The 16,697-nt window shown below is 35.1% G+C and overlaps 1 protein-coding gene across 1 annotated transcript; it reads right to left on the reverse strand.

Annotated features, from left to right (window-relative positions):
- Positions 1-12,754: 12,754 nt before the first annotated feature.
- On the reverse strand, positions 12,755-15,987 carry LOC132723439 (uncharacterized). Its single transcript, XM_060708164.1, has 2 exons — positions 15,851-15,987; positions 12,755-15,687 (listed from the first exon to the last, which is right to left on the reverse strand). Exons 1-2 carry the CDS (start codon positions 15,933-15,935, stop codon positions 12,761-12,763), a joined length of 3,012 nt encoding a protein of 1,003 aa, XP_060564147.1. The 5' UTR covers positions 15,936-15,987; the 3' UTR covers positions 12,755-12,760.
- Between the last annotated feature and the right edge of the window lie 710 nt (positions 15,988-16,697).

Genomic DNA, 16,697 nt, shown 5'->3' on the forward strand with positions numbered 1-16,697 from the left:
TATTCTAATTGTGTAGATGAATTGTTAAAGCATCTTGAAAATACAGATTGAGAATCTGTTTGAGTGATCTCCCATTCTTCATTTGTCTTGCACTTGTGAGTTGTTCAGATTGTGTAGACTTTGGTAACAAAATTGGTCTTAAAGCATTTGTTTGGTGGCATGTGATTTTAAGCACACGAATATATTTCTTGTATTGCTCTGACAGTGGTATGAATTTGAAATCAGGACATTAAAACAGCATGCCTTTATTTTACAAATAAGGGGCCATATAGATAAGTTTTTGTTGAGGGGGGGGGGGGGGGGGGGGGGGGGGGGGGAAGGGGTGGTGGGGGGGGGGGGAATTAAATGTAATTTTATGGCAATTCATTTGATATGTACACTTAATAAGATTTTTACTTTTTTTTAACAATAGATTTTAAAGTTTCATTAAAAATTGACAGGAATTTGGAGAATAGTATATTTTTTTGATCATTTCCCTATTTAAAAGTTTAAAATGAAATATAACAGAATTTGTGGTTGTATAAAAATATATGCAAAAAAATAACACATCCTTTATTGTAGAATTTAGCCTTTTAGCCATTTGTAACATGTTTGAAAATGACACTGTAAAATACTAGATACTATACTTCCATCTCAATATTGATATATTTTCCCTGTATTTTCAGGATTATTGTATGATTACAATACATTTAGTGTAGAAGACTGAATAATGTATAACATGTTTCTTGGAGGCATTTGCCATTGTCTCTTATGAAAAGACTCTTTCAAACAATGTCTGCAATTATTATGCCCCCATTTTGAAAAAAAGGGGGTATATTGCTTTGCACTTGTCGGTCCGTCGGTCCGTAGACCAAATGGTTTCCGAGTGATAACTAAAGAACCCTTAGGCCTAGGAACTTCAAACTTGGTATGGTGATTGGTCATGACCAGTAGATGACCCCTATTGATTTTGGGGTCAAGGGGTCAAAGGTCAAGGTCACATTGACCTTGAAAGCAAAAACGGTTTCCGATCAATAACTAAAGAACCTTAAGGCCTAGGAACTTCAAACTTGGTATTGGTGATTGGTCATGACCAGTAGATGACCCCTATTGATTTTGGGTCAAGGGGTCAAAGGTCAAGGTCACATTGACCTTGAAAGCAAAAAACGGTTTCCGATCAATAACTAGAAGAACCTTAAGGCCTAGGAACTTCAAACTTGTATGGTGATTGGTTCATGACCAGTAGATGACCCCTAATTGATTTTGGGGTCAAGGGGTCAAAGGTCAAGGTCACATTGACCTTGAAAGCAAAAAACGGTTTCCCGATCAAAATAACTAAAGAACCTTAAGGCCTAGGAACTTCAAACTTGGTATGGTGATTGGTCATGACCAGTAAGATGAGCCCCTATTGATTTTGGGGTCAAGGGTCAAAGGTCAAGGTCACATTGACCATTGAAAGCAAAAACGGTTTCCGATCAATAACTAAATGAACCTTAAGGCCTAGGAACTTCAAACTTGGTATGGTGATGGTCATGACCAGGTAGATGACACCCTATTGATTTTGGGGGTCAAGGGGTGCAAACGGTCATAAGGTCACATTTGAAACCTTGAAAGCAAAAACGGTTTCCGAATGCTAATACTAAAGACCTTAAGGCCATAGGAACTTGTCAAATTGGTAAGGTGATTGTGCATTCGAGCCAGTAGATGACCCCTATTGATTTTGGAGTGCAAGGGGTCAAAAGGTCAAGGTCACATTGAGACTTGAAAGCTAAAAGTTTCGATGCAATAACTCAACCATTAAGGGCCTAGGAACTTCATAAGCTTGGTTATGGTGTTGTTGCATGACCAGTAGACATATGAAACCCTATTGATTTTGGGGTGTATAGGGTCATAAGGTTCAAGGTCCACATTGAACCTTAAAAGCAAAAACGGTTTCCGATCAATACTAAAGAACCTTAAGGCCTAGGAACTTCAAACTTGGTATTGGTATGGTGTGGTCAATGATCAGGACGACCCTATTGATTTTTGGGTCAAAGGGTCTAAAGTCAAGTCACATTGACCTGTTGTGTATAAAACGGTTTTCCGATGGAAACATACCTAAAGAACCTTGAAGGCTTAGGTAACATTAACTTGGTTAATGGTGATTGGTCCATGAATCAGTAGATGACCGCCTATTGATTTTGGGGTCAAGGGTCAAAGGTCAAGGTCACATTGACCTTGTAGGTAAAAACGGTTTCCGATCAATAACTAAAGAACCTTAAGGCCTAGGAAACTTCAAACTTGGTATGGTGATTGGTCATGATCAGTAGATGACCCGAATAGATTTTGGGGTCAAGGGGTCAAAGGTCAAGGTCACATTGACCTTTTAATTAAAAACGGTTTCTGATCAATACAAAAGAACCTTAGGCCTAGGAACTTCAAAACTTAGTATGGTGATTGGTTATGACCAATCTACAGATATACCCCTATTGATTTTGGCGTTAAGGGGTCAAAGGTCAAGGTCACATTGACCTTGTAGGTAAAAAACGGTTTCCGATCAATAATGAAAGAACCCTTAGGCCTAGGGGACTTCAAACTTGAGATGGTGATTGGTCATGATCAGTAGATGACCCCTATTGATTTTTGGGTCTAGGGGTCAAAGGTCAAGGTCACATTGACCTTGTAGGTAAAAATGCTTTCGGATCAATAACTTAAGAAACCCTTATGCCTAGGAACTTCAAAAAACTTGGTATGGTGATTGGTCATGACCAGCAGATGACCTATTGTATTTGGGGTCGAAAGGGGGTCAAAGGTCAAGGTCACATTGACCTTGTAGGTAAAAAACGGTTTCCGAATCAATTAACTAAAAACGCTTAGGCCTAGGAACTTCAAACTTTGTGTGATGATTGGTCATTTGACGCAGCAGATGACCCCTATTGAGTTTTTAGGTGAAGGGGTCAAAGGTCAAGGTCACATTGACCTTTAAAGTAAAAACGGTTCTGATCAATAACTGGCAAGAACGCTTAGGCCTAGGAACTTCAACTTGGTATGGTGATTTGTCATGACCAGCAGATTACTCTGTTCCTATTGATGTTTGGGATCAAAGGGTCAAAGGTCAAGGTCACAATGACCTTGTAAGTAAAAACGGTTTCCTGATCAATAACTAAAGAACGCTTCGGCCCTAGAAACTTCAAACTTGGCATGGTGATTGGTCATGACCAGCAGATGACCCCTATTGATTTTGGGGGTCAAAGGTCAAGGTCACATTGACCTTGTATCTTAAAACGGTTTCCGATCAATAATAAGAGAACCCTTAGGCCTAAGAACTTCAAAACTTGACATGGTGATTGGTCATGACCAGCAGATGACCCCTATTGATTTTGGGGTCAAGGGGTCAAAGGTCAAGGTCACATTGACCTTTTAAGTAAAAACGGTTTCTGATCAATTTACTAAAAACGCCTAGGCTAGGAACTTCAAACTTTGTATGATGATTGTCGTGACCAGCAGATGACCCCTATTGAGTTTTGGGTCAAGGGGTCAAAGGTCAAGGTCATGACCAGTAGATACTTTAATAACCCTTATTAAATTGTTTTGATCACTGGGTCAGACGTCATGCATAATAACCTTATCACATGACTAATTGGCTGCTGATAGGGGGCATACATGTTTTACAAACATATCTTGTTTTTGTTTTCACTGCTTTCAAGGAATTTCAATGTTTCCAAAATCTGTTATACATGTGTCCTGTATCTGTTAAAACGTATAAAAGTATAGAAACAAACAGCAGTATTTCTATTATTAATTTATTACTATGTCCTTTATTATCAAATATTGTATAAAATATATAGATTGTTAATACATGTTATTATGCAGGTTTTTCATATACATGTACAGAGATCAACAGGGTAAGTTAAGATTTTTTTATTAAGGTTCAAGTTCTTACATGTTTTAGTAAATTACTGAAAAAAATGCATGATATTTACTCTATACACTGTCAGATAATTTGTATTTTTATACTCCTTTAAGGTATATGTACAAAGTGATACAAAACTAGTATTATCTGTTTAATAAATGATTAAATTGATCCTTGTTAAAATCTTAGCCTAGTTAAGAGAGATAATTGTTTTACATCCTAAACAGTAAAAAAGCACTTTAAGGGGGTTTAGGTTTTCCTAACTGTTTGGACTGCAATAATTATATAGCAATTTGCATAACATATCTAAAATATCTTTAAAAAATCGATGTCTTTAAGCTATGAAAAATCATTGCTTAGATCATAGTTTAGTGTCAGAAAACCTTTGTTTTTTCATTTATTTACAATAACACTCAATTTGTATAATATAAAAAAACATGAGCAAATCAAATATGTAAACATATAAAAGAAAAAGGTCACTGTGATGTTTTCACAAAACAAAAATAATTATATATCATAGAGAACAACAATATAGATTTTATTTGTAAGCTGATATTTCATATATTAAAAACTAGTGTTATAGAAAATCTGATCAAAGTGTGTGTTGAAATATAATCTTTGCACTTTTTTTTATCTAATTGATACTAAATTAATGTTAATTTAATGGGTTGTCCATTGTTAGAATTTAAGTATAAATATTTTACATGCTTTACCTTCTTGTATTATAAATGCCTCTAACACGTTGACTAATAATATACAAAGTTCAAGAAAAAATGGGTTAAACATCTTTTTCTTTTTTAATTAAGAATCAGAGAAGAGTTGCAAAATATGTTTAGAAGTATCAAAATATTTACATTTTCATTTTTACACACCAAAATTAAGTATACATGTATTAATAAGCACAGTCTTATTCTACAGCAAAATTACTACGTCAAAGAAGAGTATACAAAGCTCTTTATGTACATGTATATACTGATTAAAATAATTCAAGATAAACAACTGTTCTAGTCATAACATAAAATAGTGAAGACCATGAAAATAGATCCAATTAAACAACAAATAGTTCATGCATTTCTCAGCTATTAGCAATTCAGTCACGAATGTACACATCTGATAAATTAATCATACATACTGTATACTGACCACTTATGTTTATAATTTACTGCAAACATTTTTATAATATATGTGATTTTATGACACACATATACAGCAAAAAGTATTGAAATAAAATGAAATTGATTGCATCACAATAAGGTGATAAACATGTATATGAACACAATGACATGTATATTATAGATAAAGAGTTTAATTTATATCCCAAATAATCAACAATGTAAACATTTTAATAATATTTTGATAAAATTGATTAAGTTTTACTTGACCTTAATATATTGCTAAATGTGTAATAGACTTAGTCATCATGCCTGGCCAGATATCTTAATTTAGAAAAATGATACCAATGGAACAAGCAATCAACATAGGGTAAGTTTGAAGGTTTATTAGTCTTCATCATGGTTAAAAAAAATATATCAATGTTTAGCAAAAATAGTACAGATAAAACAAAAAACAACAATAACCAAAAACAAGAACGTGTTTGTTAAACACAAATGCCCCCGGCTCAGATTCTTGTCAGTAGCAATACTTCAAAAAATGTTTACCCATTCACTCAGTTATGGACAGAAAAATCGCCAAAAAATTTTAAAATCAAGTTTTATAGCTTGACCAAGTCATGGCATTCTGTAATTGTGAAAAATATAAGTTGCCAAGTCATTGCTCTGACTTGTGAAGTTGAAAAATATTTAACTTCATGCAAGTTATCTTCCTACAAAATATGAAATACATCTGTCATTAAATAAAGGCTGTATGGGCAAAAGTGTAAAAATCTATGTTGAGCACTGGTGACCTTGACCAAACTGACCCCTTACTCTATCCAAAAGAAGAATACCATGTAAGTTATCTTCCTACCAAATATGAAATACATCTGTCAATAAATAAAAGCTGTATGGGCAAAAGTGTAAAAATCTATTTTTAGCACAAGTGACCTTGACCCACTGATCCCTACCCCAATCAAAAGGATTAATACCATGCAAGTTATCTTCCTACCAAATATAAAATAAATCGGTCACTTAATAAAGGCTGTATGAGCAAATGTGTAAAAATCTATTTTTAGCACTGGTGACCTTGACCCAACTGACCACTATCTCCATCAAAGTTTATGTTTCTATCAATTATAAATAACATCTGTCTATAGAATAAGGTCAATACACCTGTAAAAATGTAAAAATCTATTTTTAACATTGGTGACCTTGACATTGGTTACATTGACCTTGACCCAAATGACCCCATACTGCACCCAAAGAAGGAGGTGTTTGTATTAAACTAAGACATCAACTAAAAAATAAAGGCTGTATGAGCAAAAAGGTTTATATTTATTTTTTAAACCAGTGACCTTGACCTTGACCCTAGAGACCGCTTACTCCAAAAAAAATTAGAGGACCATCAAAGGTATCCACCTACTAAATATGAAAGATATCATTAAAGAAATTAAGCAATAAGGAGAAATTTAGATAAATCCAACTTGCCGAAATAGGTTAACCAGACAAGGCCCTATTTTCAAAGTGTAAAAAGGCAAATAACTGGGAAATATGGATGACACAGTTATATAACTTGGCAATATCATGTGCTTTGTATTGATAAGTAAGTGTGGAAATTATAAAGCCATTAGTATAGATAGAACTTAAGATATTTCCAACTTGCCGTTTTATGTTAACCACTATTCATTTTCTAAGTGCTGAAAAGGGCAATGGATTTTCCATACAAAATTCAATATATAATTATATATATATGTACTAAATTTGACCTTTGTATGAGGGGAATAGTTTGCATAGGCTTGTCGGGATATAGGCCTGAACCTTTAATTAACTCCTCACTATAGTGAGTTTTATTTCACTTGGCCTGAAAGTATTTAGATTATTAAAATGCCACAGGGGCATTTTTCCCAATTGGATTGTAAAAACTAGAAGTGAGATCAGTAACTATATGGTGTTCTCCTCGATTACATTATACAGTCCCAACTGGCCATAGAATATTGCGGACAATATAAAACAGGATGGTCTGTACCTAGACAGAGACAGTCTGGGGATGGAGACAATTTGGACTGTACTTTGGGAAAGAGCAGATAGGATCATTAATGAAGTGCACTCAAGGTCCTGGTCTTCTTACTTCATTTGTTTATTTGGAGAAGAAGTGTCAGGAACATTACTGGCACAGTGTATGGTATCGCAAAAAACACAAACTATAATTAAAGTTCCTGATAAACTGAAACTCATTGTAAACATAAAAAATGAAGATATTACGCATTTACTGTTGATATTTTATAGCATATCAAGTGTATTATGCTGCTATGAACAATGCTTTCTGATGCACTCTTTTGCTTTACTAATTCACTAATTCACTAATCTTTGGTGTCCCTCACTCCTCTCCACCTGGCACTAATGAGATCCATGAGGTTGACTGGTCTAAAATATTACCTCATTTTGTTTGATTACAGTTTGGGATACAAAATGGATGTTTCTTATGCAGCATTCATTAAAGTTCATAAGGCTTCAAATGGCACGTCAACTATGAACTTATAATCTTTTTGTATTAAAAGTATGTTGTGCTGTCACTCTGATGCACGCATGTTTTTCTTTTTATCCCACGCCGAAAAACTTTGGCGGCGGATATAGAAATAGTCTCCGTCCGTCTGACCTTCCGTCTGTCCGTCCGTCCTTCCGTCCGACATTTTTGTCCGGAGCATATCTCTAAAAGTATTTGAGTTATCAACTTGAAACTTCATAGGTGGATAGACCTCATTGAGGAGGAGTGCAGTGCACAAGAATGATAACTCTACCTTGCATGATTTTTGAGTTATTGCCCTTTGTTATTTTTCAAAATTGATTTTTGTCCAGAGCATAACTCCAAAAGCCTATGAGATATTAACATGAAACTTCATAGGTGCATAGATCTCACTCAGGAGGTGTGCAGTGCACAAGAATGATAACTCTACCTTTCATAATTTTTGAGTTATTGCCCTTTGTTATTTTTCATACCTAATTTTTCACCTGAGTGGAGCATAACTCAAAAAGTGTTTGAGATATCAACATGAAATGTCATAGGTGGATAGATATTAAGGAGGAATGTTGTGCGCAAGAATGATAACTCTTCCCTATACAATTTTTGAGTTATTGCCCTTTTTTTCATGCTTTTTTGTCCAGAGCTTATCTCAAAAGGTATTTGAGGTATCAACTTGAAACTTCATAGGTTGATGGATCTCCTTGAGGAGGAGTGCAGTGCACAAGAATGATAACTCTACCCTGCAATATTTTTGAGTTATTGCCCTTTGTTATTTTTCAAAATGAATTTTTGTCCAGAGCATAACTCAAAAAGCCTTTGAGATATCAAAATGAAACTTCATAGGTGCATAGATCTCACTCAGGAGGTGTGCACTGCACATGAATGATAGCTCTACCTTTTATAATTTTTGAGTTATTGCCCTTTGTTCTTTTTCATACTTAATTTTTCAATTCATTTTTTTTCTCAAAAAGTATTTGAGGTATCAACTTGAAACTTCATAGGTGGATAGATTTTACTGAGGAGGGATGCAGCACACAAGAATGATAACCTAACCTGCATTATTTTTCAGTAATTGCCCTTTGTTATTTTCAGCCATCAGTATTCACATAGGTTTCAAATCTGTAATCACTATAGCCATCAGTTTTCATTACCAAAAGACCTCTTAAAATGGAATTATTCCGCTCTACTACATATACATTCTTCAAATGAGCAAACATATTCGGCGGGGGATGGCCATGTTGACATGGCTCTTGTTATCCCCCGCCAAAATTTTTCGGCGGAGGATATAGAAATAGTCTCCGTCCGTCCGTCCGTCCTTCCGTCCGACATTTTTGTCCGGAGCATATCTCTAAAAGTATTTGAGTTATCAACTTGAAACTTCATAGGTGAATAGACCTCATTGAGGAGGAGTGCAGTGCACAAGAATGATAACTCTACCTTGCATGATTTTTGAGTTATTGCCCTTTGTTATTTTTCAAAATTGATTTTTGTCCAGAGCATAACTCCAAAAGCCTATGAGATATTAACATGAAACTTCATAGGTGCATAGATCTCACTCAGGAGGTGTGCAGTGCACATGAATGATAACTCTACCTTTCATAATTTTTGAGTTATTGCCCTTTGTTATTTTTCATACCTAATTTTTCACCTGAGTGGAGCATAACTCAAAAAGTGTTTGCGATATCCACATGAAATGTCATAGGTGGATATATCTTATTGAGGAGGAATGTTATATGTGGATAGACCTCATTGAGGAGGAGTGCAGTGCACAAGAATGATAACTGTACCTTGCATGATTTTTGAGTTATTGCCCTTTGTTATTTTTCAAAATTGATTTTTGTCCAGAGCATAACTCCAAAAGCCTATGAGATATTAACATGAAACTTCATAGGTGCATAGATCTCACTCAGGAGGTGTGCAGTGCACATGAATGATAACTCTACCTTTCATAATTTTTGAGTTATTGCCCTTTGTTATTTTTCATACCTAATTTTTCACCTGAGTGGAGCATAACTCAAAAAGTGTTTGAGATATCAACATAAAATGTCATAGGTGGATAGATCTTATTGAGGAGGAGTGTTGTGCACAAGAATGATAACTCTTCCCTATATAATTTTTGAGTTATAGCCCTTTGTTTTTTTTTCATGCAACTTTGTCCAGAGCTTATCTCAAAAGGTATTTGAGGTATCAACTTGAAACTTCAAAGGTGGATGGATCTCATTAAAGAGGAGTTCAGTGCATAAGAATGATAACTCTACCCTGCATTATTTTTGAGTTATTGCCCTTTGTTATTTTTCAAAATGAATTTTTGTCCAGAGCATTACTCAAAAAGCCTTTGAGATATCAAAATGAAACTTCATAGGTGCATAGATCTCACTCAGGAGGTGTGCACTGCACATGAATGATAGCTCTACCTTTTATATTTTTTGAGTTATTGCCCTTTGTTATTTTTCATACTTAATTTTTCAATTCAATTTTTTTCTCAAAAAGTATTTGAGGTATCAACTTGAAACTTCATAGGTGGATAGATTTTACTGAGGAGGGATGCAGCACACAAGAATGATAACCTACCCTGCATTATTTTTCAGTTATTGCCCTTTGTTATTTTCAGCCATCAGTATTCACATAGTTTTCAAATCTGTAATCACTATAGCCATCACTTTTCATTACCAAAAGACCTCTTAAAGTAGAATTATTCCGTTCTACTACATATACATTCTTCCAATGAGCAAACACATTCGGCGGGGGATGGCCATGTTGACATGGCTCTTGCTCATATTTATTTCTCTCGCTGCAATTTTAAAGACTATAGCTGATTTGATCATTGTTTAGCTAAGTTTTTAACATTCTTTTTATTTTTATTTATGTAGGAGGCGTTGTCAAGGTAATAGTGTGTAACATGCATATAATTTTCCACAATGTTTATTTTGAGTGTAAATCGGCAGCCCCCTCTTTTCCAAGAAAATTTTGGACTTGTGAGAGGCTAAACTGGCCTCAGGTCGACCTTAAGGTAACATATGTCACGCTGAAAAGCCTTTGACTCTATGTCAATCCATTGAGAAGTTGCAACACAAAAAATCAACGCAAAATAGTGATTTTTGGCAATTTTGAGGTGTCCCTTCGTTGCCATGGTAACAGGAAATTTAGCTTTAATCAGCTTCATAAATATGCAATCATTATTGTACAAAAGTCCTTATGAAATAAGGAATTTATTATTATATACAAAACAATTAAAACAATGATGTAGTACATGTACTTTGGTATTGTAAAACTTCATATTCGTAGGAGATGATGATATTTTTGAGCTCTAACCTAAATATATATATAGATTAATTTGAAAAGTCACCATGCTTCTCACATACAAAAGAAAAACCGTTTAAAGTGGAAAAAGAGTCATTTTTCATTGAAGCGCATATATTATAGCGCTAACATTTAGCGCATCTTTACACTATCCGATGTTTGTACAACGCGAATGACGTCACGTCAAATATATGCACGCCCGTGCAATGCGATTTTTTGGATTCGCAAAATCGGCACAGGTGTGTGATGAAACATTATAATACAATTAGTCACTTTATCTTTGACTTTTTTTGTTGAACTTGAGTCACACCAACAAAGAAGAGGTCATACGGCGACTTTCCAGCTTTACTGGTGGGAGAAAACTTAAATAAATGGCACCTAAGTATAACTTTTCGTAAGCTAGCCGAACAGCTACTCCACATGAAAGAATCCAAAGTTCCCTGCGTGATTCGAACCAACAGCGGTGAGAAACAAGTGGTTTAAATCCAACAAACCATTCGGCCATGGACGCCCTAGTTATGAAGTCTTCGTTAAATGTTATATGCTGTTTCCTGACTATCATTAACGATGAATGAAAAGATTCTACATTCTATCTAGTATATTATGCACTGTGATCCTCTATAAATGCATTACCATCTATGTTGGTAAGGAGGCAACGTTTCCGTGTGGATGCACAAGATTTTACCCTTTCTTTTGAAAGAAGCATAACAGTACAGTTTCTTGATTGTAATTTGTGTTCCTGCCAAAACTCCACACTCTACAATAAAATGATAAACTGCTGGGTTACTAAATAGGATATCCAGCTTCTGTGTTTGGTCATAAAGTCGAAGAGTCAGATTAGGATTGTATTTTGTGTACTCCTTGTGCAATTGTATTTTCACAATGAATTTTTTGGTACTTGTCAAATCGGGAGGCGTACCTTTTCCTAGATCAGGAAGAGGAACAGTTGTGAATTTAAAATTGATTTTATCAACACTGTCGTAATAAGTACAATTGGCCATATCTATCTCAACTGTGTATTTCTGATACAACAGTCTACACAGATGTTTATGACGCGTCCAGTGTTTCTTTTGACAAACAATTGAGCAATAGCTAGCCTTTCTACAATTTGAGCAAATCTTCAATGAACTTGATAAGGCACGACAATAACAACATGTTTCAAGATTTGGCTTATATTGTGAACACTGTTTTTTTGTCTGCCTATCATTGTTATTCATTATATTTCTTGTTGTCAAAAAGGGCGGGATATTGTACACTGTAACTTCATCTTTTATACACATATTCGATTCACCAAGCGAAGTCTTCGTTGATTCTGATATAATAGTGTCGATGGGTTTTTCAAAGCAAATGTCTGGTCCATTATGATCACGGATAGTGTTCCCATCAAGTGTCACTGGTGCCGAATAGTTATCACCTATCCTTATTCCACCACATTTGTTTTCGAAAATATCATTATTTGAAATATATAGTGCTGAACGACATTTTGCAACCACTGCCCAAAGCCAGTTGTCAAATATCCTATTTCCGCAGATACTATATGTTCCTCCTTCGAGAGATAGCCCAGACATTCCATTTTGGTATATCATGCTGTCCTGTATGATACATTTTGAACCACCTTTATGGTTTGTTTCTTTAACAAAAATATTTTCTCCAAAATCAATTATTCCGCCACACCAAATTCCTTCATATTCATTACCCCGTATCTGACATTTCCATACTATTCCGTATCCACGGGGACCTATATTTACCCCATGGGTTCTATTACCCTCTATAGTACAGTTAATGACAATAACAGTACCACCTTCCCTTGCCTCAACACCCATGTGTTTGTTATTACATATATTACTGTTTCTTATCTCTAGAAATGAGTTGTCTTGTATGCATAATATACCACCGCCACCACATCTGTTGAACACGCAATTATCCAGGAACGCCTTTCCTTGGTTGCTAACTATGACACCAGCATAACCTACTTCACCAATTTGAAAATAGACCGTCCATTTCATTTGCAGTTTCACTTTCCCTTTTACATTCAGTTTTACTCTTGTTAACACACCCTGTTCCTCCATCACAAATTGGAAAATTTTCGCATCCCTTTTTGCCATTACTAAAGCGGCAATTATAGCATGCTACATTCGCACGTAGGCTAACGGCTATTGAACCTGAATCTGCCGGGAAACAAACATTTTCGAAATATACATCAATGGTACTTGCACAATATTCTATTGAATTGCATAAGAATGCATATGGATTACTGATCACTAAAGCGTCAGCATTGATAATTTCAACATCATTTTCAACACCAATAAGACATACACTTCTTGAAATTGATGACGTAGCTCCTAAAAGGCTGTATTTTCCTTTCCGAAGAAGTATTGTTTTCTTAGATGGACAATTTAGCAACATACGAAATTCGTGTACATTATCTACTATATGGTACAAAACCAAAGGATACTCTACCTTTATTTCAGCGATGTTTAGGCATTGTTTATTTCCAAATCCAGCTACAGAGGCCGCTGCCTCACCAACAGATAACCAAGACTTGTTTAATATACCGTTTTGTACTAACCCAGCAAGGGCAAGAGCTTTCCAGCAATATGCTTTCCAGAACGTCGGATCTAGCTCAATACAGCTCATTGCATCACGTAATGCATTTTCGTAATTGCCGACTTTTAAGAAGGTTATACTTCTATTTGCAAACAGTTTTGGATTTGAATTTTTAGGTTTTAAACTTATGGCCTTTGAATAATATTGTATGGCATCCTGGAACCTCAGTTCTTTGTAAGCAGTATTACCTTCTTGTCGTAACATTTCTGTGTCCTCTATGGTATTGCTGCTCTGTTCATCATTTGAATCTAATGTTATTCCACACTGTATAATAAGCCTTTCCCTATTTAAAATGGGAATTTTAATTGATGTCAGTGCATGAAAGTCGCGTTCTGATATCTCACTTGATGTTATAATCCCTAACATATGATTTTGACAGACTAAAGCTTCGTCTTGCCTTTGGTAAAAACTGTGGTAAATTGCACATGTTTGTAAAAGTTTTAGGGATTCGGCATTCAAACAACTATCTGGATTATCTGGGGATTGTGCTGCATATTGATTCATGTATGCCCTTAACGCATTTGCTTGAAGAGCCAACTTACCCCACATATGCAAAGATATCTTGCCGACGTTTTCTTCTTTGACTGCATCATTTGGTGAAGACGCTTCGCTTAAAGCTTTATTAACCATTCTAATTGCACACTGTAAAATGAAATGCGTTCGTTCTGAGTTCTGAACTTCTTCTCTCATAACTTCCTGAACTAATCGATGCATACTCAATACTTCAGCATTTTTTGAACAGAGGGAAAATCGTGTGAGGATTTCAATAATTTGCTTTTTTCCTAGTGGATCTTCGAGAACCTGTGATAAATTTTCATCGCATATTTTAGGTGTTCCTGTATTAATGACACAAAAAGGTATATCTTCTGCATATAAATATGCTAATATTTCAACGATGGTGACTGCAGTATTTCCCAATCCTTCATGCTCTGACTGTTTCAAAATGTAATCAAAGTTCAGTTGCCATGTTGTTCGCACCGCTTGTCTTTCCTTTGACAATTCAAAAGGTGGTCTGATTGCTTTAAGCAATTTCAATCTTTGTTCTTTAAATTTATTGAAGTACTCTTTGTAAGTACATGACAATGCTTTGATATGAGCCGCTGCTTGTTCCAGTGCTAAAGGTAATCCACCGAGTTCATGTACTAAACATATTGCATTTTCATCATTGTTAATTTGAAGACCCGTGCGAGTTGTAATGAAATGTAAACTTTCCTTTTCTGTCAATACATCCAACGTTATGCAGTCGTCGGCTTGGACATAAAACTCCTCCTCAGCATTATTGGCCTCTCTTCTTGAAGTGATTATGGTTTGACCATTTGAGTTATGTCTCCACGCACCTAGAACCAATTCTTTGACATTTCCTTTGATTTCTTCCATATCTAAATTATCTATTACAAGCAGCCATCTCTGTTGCAGTCCACGTAGCCAAATTAGCGTTTTACGCATCGATTCCTTTGCATCATTTCCGACATTATCAGTATCAAGAGCTATCTTTTGTATTGAATCTTCCAGAGATTCATTTGTTTCTGCAGACATCCAAAACACACCACCAGGATACAAGGCGTGGGAATTCCAAGCGTATTCAATAGACAATGTTGTCTTTCCTACTCCTCCTAGTCCACATAAAATTTGCATATTGCAGCCATACTTTTTTTCAAAAAACCTTTCTTGTAGTTGTTTCAATTCTTCTTTTCTTCCAACAAAACTAGCAATTCTGTTTGGTGGATAAAAAAATAATTGATCACGAGGCCTATCATTTGACAAATGAACTTTAATAGCCTCAATTTCTTTTTTGCTGCTGGAAACATTGTCATATATATCTTGCATACTTTGTTTAACGTCGTTTATTTCAGTATTACAATATCCCAACTTTGCATTAAGATCAGAAACATGGCTCTTTATTTCTGCATTTTCTCTTCGCTGTTCAGTTCTTATTTCTGAAACGCATGTCTGCACTTCTTCTAATTCATTTCTACAGTTTGATATGCTTGTGGCTGAGCGCTGACTTTGACATTCGATTTCAGCTATTTCGTCTTTCATATTTTTCATGCTTGCAAGTGTCTCCTTTTTATGCTGCTCATAGTTTGTTTCAACTTGTTTTTTTAAGCTCAAATACTTTTCATCTGCCTTTTCAAAAGCATCTTGTATGTCATTTAGAGCCCTTTGTATGTTTTCGAAAGCTTCGTCGTTATGTTGGGCAACAGCTAATACATGTTTACTTATTGTTCTTAATTCTTTTTTAAGCTCTTTTACAATTTCCATACCGAGTGTTGTGCCGTGCAAAAACTGTATTCCTGTAAATATGTGGAATATTATTCAATTACTTGATGTTTAAAATCTGAATTAATGCGTTAACTTAATTTTTCATATTAATATATATTGGACGAATATAATAAATTATCTTAAGTAAATTGCCGTTTTTAAAACCACATCTATATAATACTTATTTGTACACACCATATGTCTGCCACTTAGTAAGTTCTCCAAGTGCAAATGTTTCTTCACTGGCCGAAAGTCGCAAATTTCTAATAAACTGATGCATCAGCCGAAACGAGTCTTGGAACTTAAGGAAATCCCATTCAGAAAAGTTACAATGCGCCAACAATTACGGATTTCAGACCGCACCTATTTCGATGAACAAATATAAACATGTTACTAAGTAAATCAAACATGATATTGATATCGAATGGGTTAAGCATTTTTACACCATTTAGGAACGGGCCTCTGTGGAAAAGTGGCTGAGGTCTTCGCCTTTTATTTACTTTTACGTCACCCACCTTCGAGTTCGAATCCCGTTAGAGATTTAGATTCTATCGTGTAGTAAGATATCATGGTCAGCGGTACTTTTAAGGTTCCCGCTTGTGTCTAAAATAATGAACACAGGGCTGAGGCTTTCCTCAACCAGTAAAACTAGGAAGTCGCCATACAATCTCCACAGTGTTGGTGTGACTTTCATTTAATCTTCACAACAATATAGAAGGATATATCTAGTAAACAATCGAAATGGTCAAATGGTCGGAGAAAAGCATTTAACGATGACTAATACATGTGATGTCTAATGAGACTTTAGTCACAAGTTAAAATATGTTTAAAACATAGTAAGTTTTAGTTAAGCAGTGTATAAACTTAGTACGTGTATGGTAATCGAAATCATATCATGTGTTTCACAGTGGTTTTAAAGGAACTCAAATGAGGTTTGTAAGACTAAAATATAAAATTTTAATTTTTCATACAGATCAACATGAGCACTTAAAACAGATACATTTGTATATAAATAAAATATTACTAAGAAATATACAAGAAA

This window comes from Ruditapes philippinarum, unplaced genomic scaffold (genome assembly GCF_026571515.1).
Source record: "Ruditapes philippinarum isolate M1 unplaced genomic scaffold, ASM2657151v2 ctg16207_1_1_1_1, whole genome shotgun sequence".
In the NCBI taxonomy this organism is placed as follows: Eukaryota; Metazoa; Mollusca; class Bivalvia; order Venerida; family Veneridae; genus Ruditapes; species Ruditapes philippinarum.